Here is a 21,803-nt window from a genome sequence, read left to right as displayed (position 1 = left end):
TATTGTAGAGGCTACAACTTCAGTCTTCTCGTAATTGTATACTGTGAAAGGCTTCATTGGATCATGCCCAAAACTGCATGTCGCTGGTTGTCAGAAAGTCCTGGCATTTACTCAAAAGTTGATTGCAGTTTGTTAACAATAAGGGCGGGAAAATTCATGACATTAGCCAAGCTTTAAATGACAAAATCGTGAAAATGGTGGGTATGTTGAAAAGCAGTGAACTCGGTTTATGTCTGTTCAAAATAACCCTTACTTCGCATTTGTTCCAAAAATCACTCAACCGTAAAATTGTCGACAATTGTCATAAAAGTCATTTTCAACCAACTATACAACATTTACAAAGTTCTAATATAAATAAAATAAAAATTATAAGATTTTTTTGAAAAACAAAAGTGTTGCGTTTTTATTGGCACTCAGTATATATATTTGAATAATATGAACAAATTATGCTACATAAAATGTTAGTACATACATGTATTTAATATATTTGAATTATATGAACAAATTATTCAAGATAAAAAATTAGTACATGTAATTAATATGCATGTATTTGAATAAATTTGAGTAGTAAATGCACTTTTATTTGTATTACTAGTACATGTACTTGAGCACTGATTCACAGGCTACACAACTAAAATAATTATTTTTATGCTTCCCTAACAAATTTTGGAAACATATAGACATATCTGCATATAGTAATAAATTGCATTGTCATGTGTGTCTGAAAACAATTTTATGGTTACTGCATGATAACTTTGGATTCTGCTTGGGGCTTGGAGGGGGGGGGGGGGGACATCGTTACTTACATGATTTAGACAAGTAAATGAAGTAAGAGCACAAAAAAAATTGAAACAAAAAATTGAAACTATTTGTGAAATAAATCTGAGGTGAGAATGGAGGCAACATCTTACAAACTTAATTTTATTTTTGGCCTTCACTGAACACCAAACCAGCACCTTTACTTGAGTCATTTGCAGATTGTGGATAAGATGTAGAAGACAGAACCTTTTGATAGGAAAACAAATCATTTGTGTCCATAAATCGTCACCAATTTTTGTTCCTTATACTGTTTATGATATACTCTGCTTTTTTATACCATTTATCTTACCATGGATCAGCCCCTGATGATAAGTCTTTCAGAAGCAGGTTCATGGGTTGGACCCCCACTTTTTTTTTTTTGGAAAATCAATGCATTTGAATGGGGACATATAGTTGAAACTTTATCCTGGGTGAGGACCCCCATCCCCCCTTTTTTTATAAATGGCTGGATCTGCCCCTGGTCTTTACACATATTATTGAGTACCATATTGAATTAAGGTCAATTTACTTTAATATGACAATGTTTGATGTTGAATAATGACGGTACCAACCTTTTAATGATTAAATATAAATATTTTGACAGACATGTGTATCAGAGATAATAAAACAACAATTAATGGATGTGACCAGTGGAATGAGTGCCAGAGAAAGGAACCGAGCCAAACGTAGAACTAAACTGTTAGCTAAACAGAGGTCAAGGGATGTCCAAAGGTTAGCAATAGATAATATTTAGAGAGTTAGGTTGTGAGTATTTGTAGATGTGATGTGAACATGTAAGTCTGAAATTTATATATTATTTAAAAGTAAATTTTGAAAAAATGAAAATTTAGTAAATTTCTTCTTGTCAACGAATAGAATGTAAACAAATATGTGAGTGGTGAAACGTCTGCCAATATTCATACAGAATTTGTATTATATATAGAGCATCCCTTGCTAAAGACAATAATGGATAACAGAAATACCACAATTTTAAACCTTTCAAAGTTGAGTAATAATCGGTTTTCAATCTGTCTCCATAAAACTATGGTACCATTTTATTATTACCATATTTAGTGTGTAAAATTAATTAAATAGGTGGAAATTGATAAATTTTTGGTTTTTAACAAGCCTGACATTTGATTGTTGTTGTCTGCCATTTCAACTAAGTTGTCTGTTACCATGATTACTGAAGTTTTGAAGAATAAAATTGTTTTGTCATCTTTTTCTTTATTGAAAATTTAAAATTCTTTGTACACACTAATGTGTAACTGTTGTCTACTATTACAAAAGGCATTCATATTGTACTTTTTAAGAAACCTTTCAAATTCATTGTATCTTTCAAATATTTACTTTGTAAAAATCCTGATTGTTGCTTGTAGTGAGCAGCTCTCATTTGATGCAGAACCTCCACTGAAGAAGTCAAGGTCATTGGCTGAAGGTGACACTAACAGTAATGGGAAATTAAATGTGGAGATTAAGGAAGAAAAACTAATCATAGAAAACAATGCAGATAATACTCTAAATATGGAAGAGGTATGATTATATTGACTAGAAACCAAAATATGTTAGAGGGTCGTAATTGAGGTACCTTCATGACGAATAACGGTAAAAATTCTTGCCAAATGATGTTAACGGTAAATTTTGGTGTATGATGATAAAATGTACACTTTCTTTTAGACGATAAAAACATCGACATTAATATTTTTTACAAAAATGACGGTAACGATAATTATTTGAGACCTCTGACGAATCACAATAAAGATATTTTGATGAAACGCGGTAACATTTTAACCAATTCCACTCTAACGGTAGACGAAAATGACTGTTTGACGCCTGACGTAAAATGGCATTACTACCCTCGTGTTACATTCAAAACTATACATCTGTTTTTCAGGCAAAAGGTCAAATCTATTCAGTTTGCAAGACAATCTTTTTTTAAAGCACTTGTTGTTAAATTCAATTCTTAAACAATAAAATTATCAATATCAGGAGTATGATTGATTTCATCAATACTTTAAAAACAAATTAAACAATATAGAGCATATACATATATTGTGGATTTATGACTTAAAAAATAACTGTATATTGATAGGGTTGCTCTAGAATAAAATGTTTTGGGTCCTTTGAAAATATGAAAATTTCTACTGGAATAGAAAGTAAACAAATTGTAAATGGAGCAACCCCTTCAGATATTCATACAAAATTTGTATTTTTTTTGTATCTAGAAAATGTCTTGCTGAAGAATAAATGATTAATACTGGCATAAAAATGTGCAAGTTTTGTTTAATTTGTGTGCAATTACATATTATATATACTTGTAGGTAGAAGAATGGCCATTTGAATCCTTCAGTGAGATGTTAATGAATGACCTCTTCCATAGTTCATGGGAAACCAGACATGGTGCTGCTACTGGTCTAAGGGAGGTAATAAAATACCATGGCAACACAGCAGGAATGTCTATTGATACACCTCAGGATCAAGTAAGATATTCTTTTTTGTGTCTTTATAATAGAACTTGTGTGTTAACACAAATAAGAGCTGATACAGTAAATTTGTAAATTTTTGTGTTCATTGATTGTAAAATGCACAAAAAAGGGCTTAAGATATTGCAATTTTAAATGCTAATACATATAATGCTACAAAAATTTGTGAGATTTCAATAATTAATTATTAAAAAGACTAGACCCTTTGTTACTTAAACAGTATGTAAATTGTAAGTTTATATGAACAAAATTATGGGAATAAATCATCACCATAATCACAAGCATTCAATTGTTATGCCCCACCTACGATAGTAGAGGGGCATTATGTTTTCTGGTCTGTGCGTCCGTTCATCCGTTTCGTCCGACTGTTCATTCGTTCGTCCGTCCGTCTGTCCCGCTTCAGGTTAAAGTTTTTGGTCAAGGTAGTTTTTGATGAAGTTGAAGTCCAATCGACTTCAAACTTAGTATACATGTTCCCTATGATATGATCTTTTTAATTTTAATGCCAAATTAGAGGGTTTACCTCAATTTCACGGTCCACTGAACACAGAAAATGATAGTGCGAGTGGGGCATTCGTGTACTGAGGACACATTCTTGTTTTCAAATTGTTTTAACACCAGCATTAGAAATGTTTAATAAAATCACTGCATTATCTGCTTGAAATATCTTTATGTGTATATTTTATATTTCAGCTTACAGGAATAAACCAGTTCTGGCTTTCAGATGTATCACTCAGACTGTTATGTGTCATGGCTTTGGATAGATTTGGAGATTTTGTGTCAGATGAGGTATAATCTAGTATTTTCGTCCTTATGATAATACTGTTTATTCATTTCATTTGATATTGAAGAATACTTGAATTTTTTGTGGATTGAGAAAAATTTGATTTTTTTTTTTTATTCTTGAAATTTTCAATTTGAACAGTTCAGCAAACAAACCTATAGAAACTATGGTATTTTTTTTAAGTTGGAACTCATGATTCTCATCCATCCATGAAAATAATAAGAATTGGTATCCTAAGAATAATAATGAATTCACAATTATCTAGTGTTCCTGTATTTTTGATAAGGATATGGACAGTACAACAGACCAACAAACATCTAACTCCTTAAAAAATAACAAACAATATTTAACAAATCATTCAGGTAGCCTACAAAGACCACATTCAAAGAGAATTTAAAAGTTAAAAAGTTGTCAAAATTTTTTTAGAGGGAAAAGTGCACAAAAGGGGTCGGTCGTCCTTGAAAAAACACCAATACCTTTCAAATTTTTAGGATGCCTTCTACCTCCTAAATAAGAATAAACATTAAAGCAATATGAAGAGAACTTCTTGCAAACAAGTTGCTAACATGACATGTGAATTGTAATTTTTGTAAATGTCTATTTTTAGGTAGTAGCTCCAGTACGGGAATCCTGTGCTCAATGTTTAGGTGTTCTAATTAAATTTTTAAATGCTCCAGAGGTAGAAGGTGTTGTGATGGTATTACTACAGCTGTTAAGTCAGAGTCAGTGGGAAGTCAGACATGGTGGCCTTCTTGGATTTAAATACCTTTTGGCAGTAAGACAGGTAATACTACTGTGAATTTGCTGTTTCAGAATCTAATGCATTCTGGGTAATATTTTCAAAAGAGTACACCAAAATGTTGTGATTAGTTTGAAACGTTCTAAACAATTAAGATTTAACCAGTCCAATGACACAACGTTATTTTCATTTTGTGTAAGAACAAAGAGATTACCCATAGTCCTTTAGCTGAATTGAATTGTATAATCGATAAAACAATTTTCATGGATTGAGGAAAAATGTATTTTCATGGATGCTTTATTTTATGGGCTTCACAAATTCTGCAAAATGTATTGAAAATTTGTACTTTATTGAAACCTAAATGTGTGGCTCACTGAAACCAAAGTAATCTACAAAAAATAGAAAAACTATAAAAAATAGTAATTCTTCAGTATCCTTTACAAAAAGAATTGGTTAACAGCATAAAAATCAGGAGATATGGTATGACTGCCAACAGTCAAAATTAACAAGTTGATAGGATGACATAAATAGCTTTTACAGTATACACGTAGACATAATGTTTGACAGCTCATCATAAAAAACTTGAATAGTTTTCTTGTGAAGAATTGTATTTTTATGCCCCACCTACGATAGTAGAGGGGCATTATGTTTTCTGGTCTGTGTGTCTGTTCGTCAGTTCGTCCGTTCGTTCGTCTGTCATGCTTCAGGTTAAAGTTTTTGGAGTTAGAGTTCTGACCCCAATTTCACGGTCCACTGAACATAGAAAATGATAGTGCGAGTGGGGCATCTGTGTACTGGGGACACATTCTTGTTAAGACAAGAAATATGTAATTATATATGTATACAATATTTATAATAGATATAGCTTTCATTGTAAAAATGAGTAAAAGGTACCATGGCAACAAAAACCATCAGATGACTTAAAAAGAAAACACCATTTCAACAAAAACAACAATCCTTTAAAATTTAATAGCATGAATGTCACTTAAAGAATCCTTAAAACATGTAGATGAACTTTGGGGCTTATGAAACCCTGTAGCTCCTCTTCTCGTGACAGTCATACAATATAGATCTAAGTGAATGTTGAAAAAATCTTCATAGTTTCATGTTGATTGTGTATATCAGCTATTTGTATAGACGTTTTATATTTAGGATATGACTGAGATATTATTGCCAGCCATTTTGCCTTCCTTGTTCTGTGGCATCCAGGATATAAGTGATGATGTCAGAGCTGTGGCAGCTGCTGCTTTAGTACCAGTGGCAAACAGTCTCATTACTCTTATGCCATTACAGGTAACTGATTGTGTTATTTGAAATAAAATATAAAAGAGTTCATACACTCAAATAAAGCATCTCTGTAGATTGACCTTTGGTTATGAATTCTCACATGCAAAGGAAAGAAATGCATGAATGACACCATATACCAGGTGAGGTATTTGCCAAGTTATAGAATATTAAACATATAAAAAAGATGTTGTGTGATTGCCAATAAGACAACTCTTCACAATTCAAGTAGACCAGGTAACACGGATATTAGTCTTAAGATATTTGGTATGTCGTTGTACCACCATTGTTAAATATCATATCCGAAGAAATTAATCGGCCCTGCATCATCAGGTGTATTGTTTTAGAAATAATTCATGGAAGCCATAGATTTGTTGATAATTTACACGTGGCATGGGCTGTGATATTAAAATTTTATCCTGAGCATTAGCGAAAGAAGCACGTTATATAAGAATTTTCTTTTTAAATTGCAGGTGCCATTAATAGTATCATGTTTGTGGGAGACATTACTTGACCTGGATGACCTCACATCATCAACCAATAGTATCATGACTTTGTTATCAACAATGTTGTCACATCCTCAATCATCTATACTGAACTGGTAATGATTTCGTTATTTTCATATTCAAGGAACTTGTAAATATTGGGGATTTATTTATTTTTATGGTTAAATGAAAAAAATTTTTTTTGTTAATATTTGGTTTCATTTTTTTAGAAAACACTGCATACAATAAAAAAAGAAAGGAGATGTGGTATGATTGCCAATGAGATAACTCTCCACATGAGACCAAAATGACACAAAAATTAACAATTTTAGATAACCATACAGCCTTCAACAATGAACAAAGCCCATCTGCATAGTCAGCTGTTAAAGGTCTCGAATTGACAAATGTAAAACAATTCAAATGTAAATACCAAAGCCGTATAAAAGTTGATGTACTAAATAATAAATGAAAATCAGAATTGTTACAGCATCAAACAACAACAACTGAATTACACGCTCCTGACACCGGCAAATACAGAATTTGGCAAGGATAAACAAGTTAGGGGGTGCTCTAAGCCAGGACAGAGTTGTATCAGTACAATTACAAGTCGATCAATTTGTGATTCACATACAAAATCTATGAAATCCCAAGAGTAATGATGAATCAACATATTAAAAAGAACAATATAATTTCAATAAAAGAAAATAAAAACCCAGAATTTTAAGTAATTTTCTGGCATTGTGTAGATACATATTTGAAAGTTTTGCACATTTTGAAAAATATGGCCAGTTCTTTTAAAAGAACATGCCAAGTTATTTAAAGTTTCAAAATGCTAGTTTAAAATCTTAATGAAACCATAATATCATGTGTAATGTATTAGATTTGAAAAAGACATATAAAGTTTTGAATCAGAATGATTTTTTAAAATGTTTGAATTTTACTGATTTACAGGCTAACAACCCCACTTACAGAATTGATACCTAGATTATGGCCATTTCTAAGACACAACATAGCTTCAGTCAGAAAGTCAGCTTTAGAAACATTTTATACATTATTAACTGTTGAAACCCCACAGGTAAGTTTATTTAACAAAACAATCTGATTGCAAAATTAAATCAAAATGTTTCTATCTTCATGATCTTAGTGCAATGGTAAAGTGCTATTGAAATGACAGTAAAATAGAAAATGTTTATAGAGTGTTCATTGCTCAACACACTAAAAATGTAGTTTCTTGTTTACTAGAAGCTAACTTTTTCATTATTTGACACATTTTTATTACCACACATTTGAAGCAGTACTTTATTAATGATTCAGAATCAGAAATCAATTCAATTTTTGTCGAGCCTGCAACTTTTGTTGCAGAAAGCTCGACATAGGGATAGTGATCTGGCGGCGGCGGCGGCGGTGTTAGCTCACTTCTTAAAAGCTATATATTTTAGAAGGTGGAAGACCTGGATGCTTCATATTTTGTATATAGATGCCTCATGTTACGAAGTTTCCGTCAGTCACATGTCCATTGTCCTTGACCTCATTTTCATGGTTCAGTGACCACTTGAAAAAAAAGTTCAGATTTTTTGCAATGTTAAATTCTCTCTTACTGTAAGTAATAGGATAACTATATTTAGTATGTGCGTACTTTGCAAGGTCCTCATGCCCGTCAGACAGTTTTCACTTGACCTCAACCTCATTTCATGGATCAGTGAACAAGGTTAAGTTTTGGTGGTCAAGTCCATATCTCAGATACTATAAGCAATAGGTCTAGTATATATATTCGGTGTATGGAAGGACTGTAAGGTGTACATGTCCAACTGGCAGGTGTCATCTGACCTTGACCTCATTTTCATGGTTCAGTGGTTATAGTTAAGTTTTTGTGTTTTGGTCTGTTTTTCTTATACTTTATGCAATAGGTCTACTATATTTGTTGTATGGAATGATTGTAAGGTGTACATTTCTAGCAGGCAGGTGTCATCTGACCTTGACCTCATTTTCATGGTTCAGTGGTTATAGTTAAGTTTTTGTGTTTTGGTCTGTTTTTCTCATACTTTATGCAATAGGTTTACTATATTTGTTGTATGGAATGATTGTAAGGTGTACATGTCTAGCGGGCAGATGTCATCTGACCTTGACCTCATTTTCATGGTTCAGTGGTCAAAGTTAAGTTTTTGAGTTTTGGTCTTTTTATCTAATACTATATGTCATAGGTCAACTTTATTTTGTGTATGGAAATATTTTATGATCTATATGTCAGTCGTGCAGGTTTTATTTGACCTTGACCTGGTTTTCAAGGTTCATTGCTCAGTGTTAAGTTTTTGTGTTTTGGTCTATTTTCTTAAACTGTAAGCAATAGGTCAACTTTATTTGTTGTATGGAAGCATTGTTAGCTGTACATGTCTGCCTGGCATATGGTTCAACTGACCTTGACCTCATTTTCATGGTTCATGTTAAGTCTATGTGACAGTCGTAATAAAGCTTTAGATTTAGGACTATCAACATAATATCAATGATTAGTAAAGAAGGCGAGACATTTCTGTGTGTGCACTCTTGTTAAATTATTAAGGAGTATAATTATAATTTGAGTTTAGGGCTATTCCAGTAAAATTTACCTAGGAGGGGCGGAACGCCGACGATATTTTTTTCCATAGGTGGGGGGTTGTCAACATAATTGTATTCTGGAGGGTGGTGGTCCCGATTTAAATTCATTTCTGTTGGTGGGAGGTTTCTGAATGATAGGTTAAACATATTGTTCCGCCTGTTATGAAGGAAGATTCTCCTGAAAAGGTCGTCCGACTGCAAATAAAGTTGGCAGACCACTAATTTTAAGCGTCCGTTTGTGCTCTTGTCAAACCAGTGATCGTGAAGAACGTGCCCCCTGCGCCTATAGCGCATATTGACAAGAAATGGCGCATACAGTGACAAATGTAAGCGCCCACGTGGCGCACGATACTTTTCACTTCGTTTCGAAACGTTTAGATATCGTCAAATGAATTTCCGATCGTGTTCCATGCCGCCATGTGTGTGTACACAACTGTGTAATGTTCCCCCAATAATAGGAGCACCTATATATTTTTGGGACGTCTCGGATGTTTTCCTATGACAATAGAACCATGCGATTTCACGTCTCGGGTGTTTTCCTATTGTAATAATAAAACCATGCGGTCTAACTGATAACCCGAAAAACGTAATTAACCATCATTCATGATATATATTTTTTTTATAAACAACTTTAAATTTGTTAAATTTGGCTAGTACAGACGAGATTTAGCCCTTATAATAATCTCATTTAGTTTAGCTTGCTATTATTTCGATTGAAGAACCCCAAAGACTTTTTAGGAATATAGTTTTTGTCTCCATAAAAGACGCTTAACTATCCTTGTCATTTTTTGGTCTTTGGCTCATTTTGACATTTTGTAAACATGACTTCTTCAGCGATTTGTTGTTTTGTTCTATGAATTAATGGTACTCTATACTGTTATTCTTGTCACCGTGATGAAGATATAATGATACAAGAAGTGCAGAGGAATTGCCTGAAATGTTCTCTGATACGGAACGTCTGGAATAAGTATGGTATCGACGAAGACCCAAATTTAATGTAAAAAAAACCAACATGAACATGAACAAGGCAACAGTACCAGTTTAAACATTGTAAATAAAGGTTAACTTAAATATTGTTGGGGTTGGAAGAAGTTATTGTATATTCATTGAAATTGAAATGGCAGAATTTGCTGTACTTAAATCTCTTTCCTTGCAAAGAATATGTCCTTAATAAGGTGGACTGGCCAATTCTTTGCAATTTTTGTCCCAAATAATATTTTATTGCATACAGTTTATAACAACTTCAAGTACCGTCTCCCCACAAAAAAATATGTGTGGGTGACATCCAAACTATGCGGTCCATAAAAAAATATTTATATTTGGCACAGACAATTAGATTTTTATTGCGCATGTTGCGTGGGTGGTATTGAAGGAAAAAAATGGCCTAATTTTTGCTGAAAAATATGGCCTTGTTACACAGGAGAGTATATCATCTTTCTCAACATTTGCCTATTGAAAAAAAAATGTATAAAGAAATACAAAAAATAAAAAAGAATTACATTGTGCCTACCAAAAATATTTTATGGCTCAAACTAAACTCCCAGGCCCAAACTCTGAAACATCAAATGGTTGATGCCAACCAGTTTCCCCACCTGAAGAATATGTCTTACCTGAAAATGTTATTGACAGTTTTAAAAATAAAATGGGCCATAATTAAAATCGCACCCCCCGTTTTAGGTCACTGTGAGCTATTGCCGTCATGTTGCATCTGTCGTCTGCTGCTCCATAGCATTGTTACATGTTTCATTTTATATTTTAATAGCAACATAGCTAGTATAAAAAAGAAGATGTGGTATGATTGCCATTGAGACCAGAGGCGGATTTAGAGGGGGGGGGGGGGGGCAGGGGCCCACCCTTTTTGGAAAAAAAATTGTTTGCTTATATAGGGAATCACTGAAGCGTGACTGGAGCAGGCCCCCTCTTAGGTCAGTCAGTGGGCCCCTACTTATGAAAATTTCTGGATCCGCCACTGGAGACAACTATCCACAAAAGACCAAAATGACACAAACATTAACAATTATAGGTCACCGTACGGCCACGTAGGTACACATGGTAAGATTTTTATCAGACATTAGATATGTTAGATAACAACTTTGTCATACACCTGTAAGTGGGTCTCAAGTGGGTCAACAGTTGACATGGGATCAGACTTTTTGAGTCAGAATGATTCATGATTGTCAGACAAATACACATAAAATCCTGAAGTGAAGTCTGGCATGATACAGGAAGTCAGAAACTGCAGAAAATGTAAAAATTATGATAGGATTTAGGGAAAGGGACCCCCCGAATTGAGACCCACTTTTGAAATAAAATTCTGTTGTCATTCATTAATATCGACTGTGGTCTGCATGATGATCTTGATTTGAAAGAATATACTTAAATATGAACACTGTAAAGGCCATAAAGCTTTTGCAAAACATAAATTGGTGAAACATTTTCAGAGTATTCAGTCATCTGGCATTTGACATATTTTTTTATGCTTCTTGACAGGAGTGGTCCATTTTTTATATCTCTCTTTCCATGAATGGTTCATTTGAAATACAGGGGTGCAGGAATTCTTTAGTCCTACTAAACTATAATTCATGTACTGTTGCTTCAAAATGTCTTTTAATGCAATCTCAAATGAAAAGACTCCAATATTCTGCACTGAAATAGATAAACCAACAAATTTTACATTTATTTGACAGGATGCAACATTTTTGTATACTTTAAAAAACTAGCTAACTTTTTTTTTTCTCTAGGTAGGGGGTCTTGGAAGAAAATACATGTTCTAGGTGGGGGTGTATTTTTTTAATCTTTTCCATAGGTGGGGGGTCAAAAAATAAGTGGCGTTCCACCCCCCCCCCCCCCCCCCCCCCCCCTGGATAATTTTTACTGGAATAGCCCTTATATGACAATAAATAGTTTAATTAAAATGCATATAACTGTTGAACTATAACTGCCAATGCCCCCGAAGATCATACATGACTTGCATCTTACAAATACAAATTATTTGATATACATGGAAAAAAAAAGTTGTTCTTTTTTTATTATTTTTCAGAAACATCAAAAATCTCAATTTTTCAGATTACCAAGGGACATAACTCTTGAATGGTAAATGTAAAATAAACATCCAAAGAAAAAATTTTGTCTATTCTATTGTCCTTCATATTGTGTTAAAATTTTAGAAAATTTGGTCTTGCTGTAATTTATCATGCTGTAAACCAAAAGTTAATCAAATTGTTAGACAATATAACCTCCACCTCTTTAAGAATTTAACAAAATGGCATGACCCATAGAATACAGGTCAACTTTGATTGTGACATTTTGAAATTTAACATTCAGGTCTTTTAAAGTGTTCCACAATTTCGACTTATTTTATCCTCCTTTTTTTCAGCATCCAATATCAGCATGGCTACCATTTATTTTAAGTGATGCCCTTCGGCACATTTATCAGAGAAGCCTCCTGGAAGAGAATTCAGACGTTTTATCTGTTGTAATAAAAGTATGGTCCAAGCTACTTCTGAAGGTCCCCCTGGAACATTTGTTATCACAGGCCACACCCTGGTTAGGAGTCTGGTTGTCTCAGTGTATGCAGCCTTCTAACATCCCTTTTGATCCAGTTTACATGCTGTCTGCTAAACATCGTGTTAGGGTAAGAAATGTTTTGATATGATGTCTGCAGAAGGAAGCTGACATGTAATAAAGTTCAAAGACTGTTTCAAAAAATATACCTGTAAAATTGGAAATTGTTTGTATGAAATTGCTGATGTTTGGGGCTCTGTATCACTGATCTAGGTATTGGTTATAAAAACAAACTGTATATAACGCGTTCTATTTGAAAAAGACAAAATCTATTTTATTCTCTTTTTAGTGTGGTTTCAAATTCGGTAAACAAAAAGATTGTCAACGTTTAATGTAAAAAACATCTTTATTTGAAGAAGCGAGGCGATTCAGTTGCTAAAAATTAGTGAAAATTTATCCAGAATTACACCTGATGTTAACTTTATATTCATGCAGCAACAAAGAATGATGAAACTCATTGAAATTTGTCCTCATCTATTATCATAATGGATTTAAAAATAAATGAAAATGGGGAAATATCCCCGGAATAAAATGACCTTTAGACTGGGGAAATATCCCCAGAAAAAAGACCTTCAGACTGGGGAAATATCCCCACTTTTCTTCAAATATAATTATAAGTTTGAGAAGTATGTGTAAGTAACTGTAATTAACATCATGAATAAAGTGGGGAAATATCCCCAAATTAAATATGACTTTCAATATGGTGATAAAAGAATACGAAATGGGGAAATTTCCCCATTAAATTACAAGTAGTGGGAAAACATCCATACAGGAAGACAACACATACGTGAACACTTAACAATATTGGGGAAATTTCCCCACATGAAAATAATCTTTAAGCTGTGTAATTGGTCATTTCCTATGTCGAAGAAATAAAAAATATACATGGAATGGGGAAATGTCCCCATTATGTGTATTTATCCATTTCTACAGCATTTTGCAAAGATTTACTTTCCGTCTAAAAATGTAAATCTTGAATATAATAATGACGAACATTTATCAGGTGAAGCTTGGAAAAGCAGTGTGATTCTCAATGCACTTTTCGACTGATTTTTTTTTATATTGCAAACAAGTCAAGCTAATGAAAATACTGCTTTAAATTCTTTTTGCAAAGTTAGATAGCGGGCCTTAGATTTGAAGGTCATAATTAACACTAACTAATGTACATGTGCAACACTTTAAATGACTTTGAAACATTCAAATACGAAATAAAAGATGAATCTTGGTGATTCGCACTGTCCAGTGGGAAATAAATATGCATATTCAGGACAAGAACAAGTTAATGTAACATGAAAAATAACTTTACTTTTCACTTGAACCACACGCAGAGTCGGATTTTCAACAAGCTAATTCATAAAGGAGGAGTAAAAGATACCAGAGGGACATTCAAACTCATAAATCGAAAGTAAACTAACGCCATGGCTACAAAAGAAAAGACAAACAATAGTGAGGAAGAAACGTCAAAGAAATTAAAACCTACAAGCAACACGCATCCCACCAAAAGCTTGGGGTGATCTCGGCAACTCCGAAAGGGAAGAAAATACTGCTTCACATGTGACAGCCGTCACGTTGTTCATAAGATAACAGTCCACCGAAACGGACATAGCATTATCACTTCGAGCCAATCAATCCTTTAATCAAACTCCTTCATGCTGCGTGCTAAGCGGAATAGCAACAAATACAAATTCTAAAGTCTCCGTTTTCATCCAGCTGGGTTCCAAACTACGACCTCTCGCACTCGGGGTGATCACGCTACCACGTATTCGTGTATCCATAAAATTAAAGGAAAGTAAACGAGATAGAAATCAATGTTTTTTCAAGAGAAAACATAATTACAAACTGTTTAATGTCAGTACAGCACAAGTAGAAAATTTAAACTCTTGAAAATTACATATTAAAGCATGCACATTATTTTGAATAAAACATAATTGTACTGTTGCTGTTGAAACCATATGTTGTTCAACTGCTAGGTAAAATAGCCACAACAAATATGATACCTCATGTATATAACAAATCAAATCAAAAAAGAAAATGAGTTCTATTAGTTCCTGTATTATAGAATAAAATATCTGTTTCTTTTGACATATATAGCCATATACATATGAGCTATATATGGTGCGTCTAGTTGTCATGTTCTTCGTATTTCCTGAAAATACATAAAAAACAACGATTGATTTCGACCTTAAATGTTGTTAGTTGATGATTAAAGAAAAACAAATAAATATTATAAAGTAGTCAATTACCGATTTCGAGTTGAGTTTGCTAATAAAACGTCCAGATGTTTTGCTCAAAAGAAAAATATTTAATTTTAAAAGAAGATAAATATTTAGTTTTCTCAGTGATATTGGCAAGCAAAGACAACGCGTTTGACATTTGATCCGTGAAGAGACATTTCCAGTCATTAATTCCACTTTCAATTTTTTCGATAAATATTTTGTCAAAAACTGGCGTGGATACTTTTGGTACACCCTTTGGCAATTCTACTTCACCTTTATCGTTAAACATGAACATTTCACTTGTTGAAATCTTCCAAGGCCCCGCATGATTGGATTTGTAACACAGTTTAATCTTATTAGATACTTCATCCATTGTAAATCTATAATGTAATGGCTTGATATGTTTCCGTACATCAGCAATAAATGGTTGAAGCCAGTTCCTAATATCGTATTGCCAAATTAAGTTGCTTGGATTTGGTAAGAGATCCAAAAGCTCAGGGATTTTTTCTGCGTCATTTCGACGGAGGGAATCTACTATTTTGCTGAAAACCGGCGTCAATATCCTCATGTGTGTGTCCAACATACAGAAAAGAAAGGTGAACCTGCAAAAAAAGATATTTTCATAAAAAATTCTATCAAATTTTATATTGATTTATATTTTAAAACTGTCCGCATTACGATTCTTGTATGTGCATTCTTTTGCTAATTGTTTTGACATTTCTCTGAAGCAATATTGCGACAGTCATGATAGTGGATGCATGTGGAGTATTTATATATTACACTTGATACATTATTTCAGGGACGGTGTTCCATATCATGAATTCAGTTAGTCTAAAAATACGACGGGTGTCTCTCGAGGAGCTGTTAACCGAGTTTTCCGGTGGTATTGGAGTTACTTTATATTTTTATGTAATGGTTTGTCTTAGTTGATTTACTGTTGAATATTGAGATGATTTATTTTAATCGACTTTTCATTATGATTCTCCGTCGGTATATTTTCTCGCTTTATTATATCTTATTCATAATGTTCATTTGGATACAGTTATTCATGTTAATACATAATGATACGACCCTTATAAAAATGGTAGGAGGAATCACCGATCAATTCAGTAGGAACAAGAATGTGTCCTCAGTACACGAATGCCCCACTCGCACTTTCATTTTCTATGTTCAGTGGACCGTGACATTGGGATAAAAACTCTAATTTGGCATTAAAATTAGAAAGATTATATCATAGGGAACATGTGTACTAAGTTTGAAGTTGATTGGACTTCAACTTCATCAAAAACTACCTTGACCAAAAACTTTAACCTGAAGCGGGACAGACGGACGAACGGACGGACGGACGGACGAACGGACGGACGAACAGACGAACGGACGAACGGACCAGAAAACATAATGCCCCTCTACTATCGTAGGTGGGGCATAAAAATACGTGTGTCCATTGTCATGATTGTATTCCCTGAATTTTTTTAGATAGGAATTTTATTATCTAACAGTAGTATGATTACTGTGGGCTATAAGATATCAAATGTCTACCTCTTGAAATACTTTCATGTGCACCAGTAACTCGCAAAAAGATAAAACATATTTATTTTTGTTTTCCCGCCAGCAGTTGTCCGCTTGAATATACAATACTGGAGGCAACGTTCCACCCTGCAAAAATTATAATTCAAACCTTAAACATGTTATTTTATTTATCTTTCTCATTCATTACTTGATGTGTCAAAACAGGAGTTTGTTGTCCACTAAATAGCTGTAGCTGACTAAAATAATTGCAAGTATATAATACTGCCTTAGCAAGTACAGTATGTCCAATGAACATACACACCAATATGTGTTATTCCTCCCTACCGTGTTGCTTTTAGTTGTTTTGTCATCGTAGTTGTAATGTTTTCCCCCTTCTTGATGTGGTATGGTATATGCTATATTTGTAACATAACCGAATTAAACTTCGATATTAATTATGAAAAGACAAAATATTGGTTGAAATCCATGTTGCTTTTTGTATATCAAGATACATTGTATTAAGAATGTCCCAGACACCCGCAGAAGTCGACTTAAACACATACGTATGCATGTAAACACATATAAATTTTTCATAGATTTTATATTCAATTATAATGCAAAATATTCTATAAGAATACTAAACCACCGAGGCTGTACCATTTTAGTAGGCTTGACTTCTAACAGATAACAAAAAAAAAATGATATTTCTTTTTTTATGTCTCTTCATGATTAACCATGAACTTAATATGTAGTTCATCCTTAAAGTGGAAAAGTAAAGATAATCGGTTTAATAGATATTTACTATCTAGTAATAGCATAATTTAGTCAGTCATAATGTGAATCTTTTCAGTCAATATAATTATGTATGCACAAAACTGATAATCTGTGTATCGCACTATTTCGGATCATTTCTACTGAGGGCTATTTGAAATTTTCTAGTTTGAATTGTTCTATATTTGCATTGTTGTTTTGTAATATTTATAGCTGATTATGGACATTGATTTTACTCATTGTTGAAGGCTGTGTGGTGATCTATAATTGTAATTTTTGGTGGCATTGATCTCTTGTCACATTCCAGCACTCTGCACTGGTGGTTTCTATAAATTTATCATTTATGATTATGAAATACATGCTTTTCTATTTCAAATAAATCAATACAAGTAAAGGCAAAGGCAGAGATAATCGTGTGTAAAATAGCAGAACAAATGTGTCGTCAAATAAAATAATCATTGTAAATGACATTAAAACAATGACATGATTAAACAATTCCTAAATAATTAAATTAACCTATACTGAGCCAAAAAAGTTTAGCAACACTTTTTTTTTAAATTTTTTTTGGTTGTTTCTGGATTTTTTTTTAATAAACATCATTGATATAATCCTTAGTATTACCTGTATTTTTAAGCAGTCGTATTTTTTTCCAGGTGATTGATTTTGCGCCATTTTAGCTTTGCGCGTGTAATTGATGTTTTACCTTCTGTACCTGTACTTTTAAGACGACATTTAATTTGTTTTTGCACTAACGTTCAGAAACACACCATTGGTAAGAAAAACACATAAACGTTTGAAAAAATTGCATGGGGCGTCAACCAGGCCTCTCCGAAAATGACCGTCAGATGGCTCTTGGAATGGTTGATGCTTGCATGAGTGTTACTGACGTAGTGGATCGATTTAATGTGCAGAAGTCAACAGTTTATAGACTAAAAAACAGTTATCAACAAACAGCACTGGATAGGTCAATATGTCGTAGACCAAAAACAACCATCGTCAAGGGAGGAGCGCTACATTCGCTTTACGTCAACACGGGACAAGTTTTTTGTGGCCACAACAGTAGTGCATTGACTAAGGGCAGCTGCTGGTGTGCCTGCCAATACTTAAGTGATGCCATGAAAGCATGGTCGAGAAATTGATTTTGAATAACACAATACTCAATTCCGCTTTTTGACCCTCTCGCGCTCCATACAAAAAATATTCTAATGAATATGCGTGTTAAACATACATTTTGCTTCTCACATGTCATAATTCATAAACACAAATATGTAACCCATAAAAAAAGACAACCACTGAATTACAGGCTCCTGACATGCAATGACTTTGTAAACTATGCTCAACAGCAAAATAAACTGACCATCGCCATTTTTTTAAGTACATGTCTTAGGCAGCAACCGTTTCATTTTCGGGGGGGTGGGGGGGGGGGGCAAACAATTGATTTTCCCATAAAACGACAAGACAAGACAAACTATTTTATTTTCTCAGTCATAAACGTGTACACTAGTACTGTAGCCTTTTTTCTCTCTCGAGCCTTTGAATGTTGATTTTAAGAACGAAACCGTATTAAAGAAAATTGTAGTATGTTTTAGTAAAAAAAAAATAAAGGTTGCTGTTGCTTTTTTTAACGCAATTTGTACTTAATAAAAGTATCTCCCATGCCTATCAATTATGCAATAAAAAAAGTATCACGCAAAAAGTAGAAAATTCTTTTGAGGCCCATTAGGTCTGAGTAAACTATGTTAATTTTCCTTTTATGACAATGCAGAGTGAACGAAGCATCTAGTAATAAAACATATCGGCTGCACACATCGATCAATTAGATTAATCATAGTTTTAATTTTGAATACCATATTATCTCCATAAAATGTCTGTGCCAAAAAAAAATCGTTTTATAACCCCAGCTTCATAGTGCGTGATTTATGACAACTTGCCGCTGGGTGCGTAAATATTAACACCGATGTGAAGTGCCTACTTCTTAAAGCTTTTATATAAACAAAATAATTAATGCATTTGTACATTTTGATTGGAATAGGTATATTAATATTTCTATCTGTTATTAAAGGATTAACCACGATTATTGAGGGAAATCCTCTCGTTGTGAAAGTAGTTACTATCATGCGTGTTAAGGAATTTTTGATTCTCGGACTATCATTTTTTTCGACATTCGATTTTTATCTCAATATGAACAATTTTGTTTTTAAATCCTGTTATTTTCAATGGGAACCCACAATAATTATTTAAAAAGTTCTTGCCGCCTCCACCTCCACAAAAAATGAATGGTCAATGTCTAATATAAAATCATTAATAAAATGATATCGTAAGATATGCTTTAAGTTTACTCGGGGGTGGAGAGGGGGCACTTACTATGCAATGAGTGACAGGAATGGGCCGCTGGAATAGGTTAAAATTTCTTGCTACATGATATATAATAGTTGATAAATTCAAATATCAATTATGGGTTCATATTATCACTTGCTTGATAATATCAGAAGTATCTGAAACAAATCAAATGCCAGTATTTATTAAAAATAATGCGGTTAAACCACAGTCGACTTGTAAATGCATTAGCTATTTGTCAAACTAATTAATCTCTATTATTCTAATGTAGTATTTCCACTGATGCTAGTCATAGATGCTATAAATCCGATTATTTTGACATTTGCACCTAATTACCATATCCAAAGGTTTGTATACATGAAACACTATACCATTGATCAGTGGCAGATCCAGAATTTTTCACAAGCCGGGGCCCATTGACTGCCTAAGAGGGGGCCCGCTCCGGTCCTGCTTCAGTAATTCCCTATATCATAATCATTGATTATGTGGCCGCCACATATATATTTTATTTGCCGTATTGCTTCACCTATAATAAATCCTCGGAATACATGCTGTGATTGACAGCTACTTTTGTATTTCTGTGTGTATAGATATAATAATTAGTTTCTTTAAAATGTATTTCAAGGTCAAGAATGCCAGGTGTTGTAAATTATCAATTTTTACAGCGGATGAGGGCATTCCGGTGTATTGCTATCGCCTAGATTTCCATTACGTAATATTCGTTTTGGTTTTTTGAACCGATCTATAAACATGATGAAGACATCATCAAGTGCAAACTTATATTCCTTATCGCTTGTTAAAAATCCATTTCTTCAATGAATACTCATCACATACTTTTTTTAAAAAGATAAATTAATAATATTAAAATGTTTTGTTATACGTATAAACATTTAGTGAAAAATCATTCAAAATAAATATGCACACGCATGCGGTAGAATATCTCAAGAACGTTTGCAATCTTAAGCAACGATAACTCAACCATGCACTAGCACTGCACTATTATTAATATAGAAGAATAGAATGATATACAATGAAAATACACGTAACTGTAATATACAAGTATTAATATACTATATAACAATAATATACCTAAGTAATTATACGGATTTGTATCACGTACTTCAATATAATAGTCATTACGGTGAGGATGAATTCCCTGTCATTAATTTATCTACGCACGCACTTGTCCAAGAAAAAAATTATATCTGCACATAACACCTCATTTTCAGGTATAGATATGGGGTTTTTTTTCTGAGACAAGTGCTTCTTTGACCATTCACAAGAACTTGCGGTCATCCGATTTTCAGTATTTCAGTACTTTGGTTTCATTCTTCGAACAGAACCCTGCATAACTGGATAATTTTGGGTCAAGGGAAAACGTTACGTAGCCCTAAGCAATAAACCATACAGGCCTCATTTCGTAGCATATTATGTTGAAGTAGATTTCATATTATAACTTAAATATTTTAGTTAAATACAATGACGATGATGGCGGCCTAAGGCTCTTCGCAGTTTTATTTTGTATTTGTTTTTGTGCAGTAGTGTTGTGTTCAATTGAAATAACATATATTGTATACTGAGCATGTTTAGTGAGAATATAAAAAAGAAGATGACTTTGTGGTATGATTACCAATGACACAACTATCCACAAAATACCAAAATGACACAAACATTAACAACTATAGGTCACCGTACGGCCTTCAACAATGAACAAAGCCCATACCGCATAGTCAGCTATAAAAGGCCCCGATAAGACAATGTAAAACAATTCAAACGAGAAAAGTAACGGCCTTATTTATGTCAAAAAATTAATGAAAACAAATATGTAACACATAAACAAACGACAACCACTGAATTACAGGCTCCTGACTTGGGACAGGCACACACATAAATAATGTGGCGGGGTTAAACATGTTAGTCATGTTAGTAACTCCGGAAATAATTATACTGAATCTGATCGTTCATGTAAATCATGAAACAAGACATTGAGGAATTAGCAGATGGGAATTTGTTGGGATAAACTTCAGATTTTGCGGTCATTAGTTATCTCGTACATTACTTAATAACTATCATGCAATCGTTGGTCATTTTATTTTCTCATGAGGATTGATTACTACACAAATTGTCTGTTCACTACTGCATGGCTATGTAAATATTTCTAAATTAATAAACTATGGCATGAGAAATAAATCATACATGCAGAATACTTGCAGTTTTAATGAGTTAAATATTGTTTCTAGA

The 21,803-nt window shown here is 33.3% G+C and overlaps 1 protein-coding gene across 1 annotated transcript in view; it reads left to right on the top strand.

Annotated features, from left to right (window-relative positions):
• Positions 1-21,803, top strand: part of LOC139488721 (TATA-binding protein-associated factor 172-like) — a 95,964-nt gene that overhangs the window by 5,864 nt on the left and 68,297 nt on the right. Inside the window, exons 6-14 of the mRNA XM_071274545.1 lie at positions 1,403-1,530; positions 2,178-2,331; positions 3,120-3,278; positions 3,975-4,070; positions 4,673-4,849; positions 5,957-6,097; positions 6,562-6,689; positions 7,525-7,648; positions 12,542-12,799. Of these exons, the coding sequence (XP_071130646.1) occupies positions 1,403-1,530; positions 2,178-2,331; positions 3,120-3,278; positions 3,975-4,070; positions 4,673-4,849; positions 5,957-6,097; positions 6,562-6,689; positions 7,525-7,648; positions 12,542-12,799 (1,365 nt within the window). The remainder of the gene's footprint in view (positions 1-1,402; positions 1,531-2,177; positions 2,332-3,119; positions 3,279-3,974; positions 4,071-4,672; positions 4,850-5,956; positions 6,098-6,561; positions 6,690-7,524; positions 7,649-12,541; positions 12,800-21,803) is intronic.

The sequence above is a fragment of the Mytilus edulis genome, chromosome 9 (assembly GCF_963676685.1).
Source record: "Mytilus edulis chromosome 9, xbMytEdul2.2, whole genome shotgun sequence".
Taxonomy (NCBI): Eukaryota; Metazoa; Mollusca; class Bivalvia; order Mytilida; family Mytilidae; genus Mytilus; species Mytilus edulis.
The sequence above is the reverse complement of the archived record's forward strand: the minus strand, read 5'-3'. Positions and strand labels throughout refer to the sequence as shown.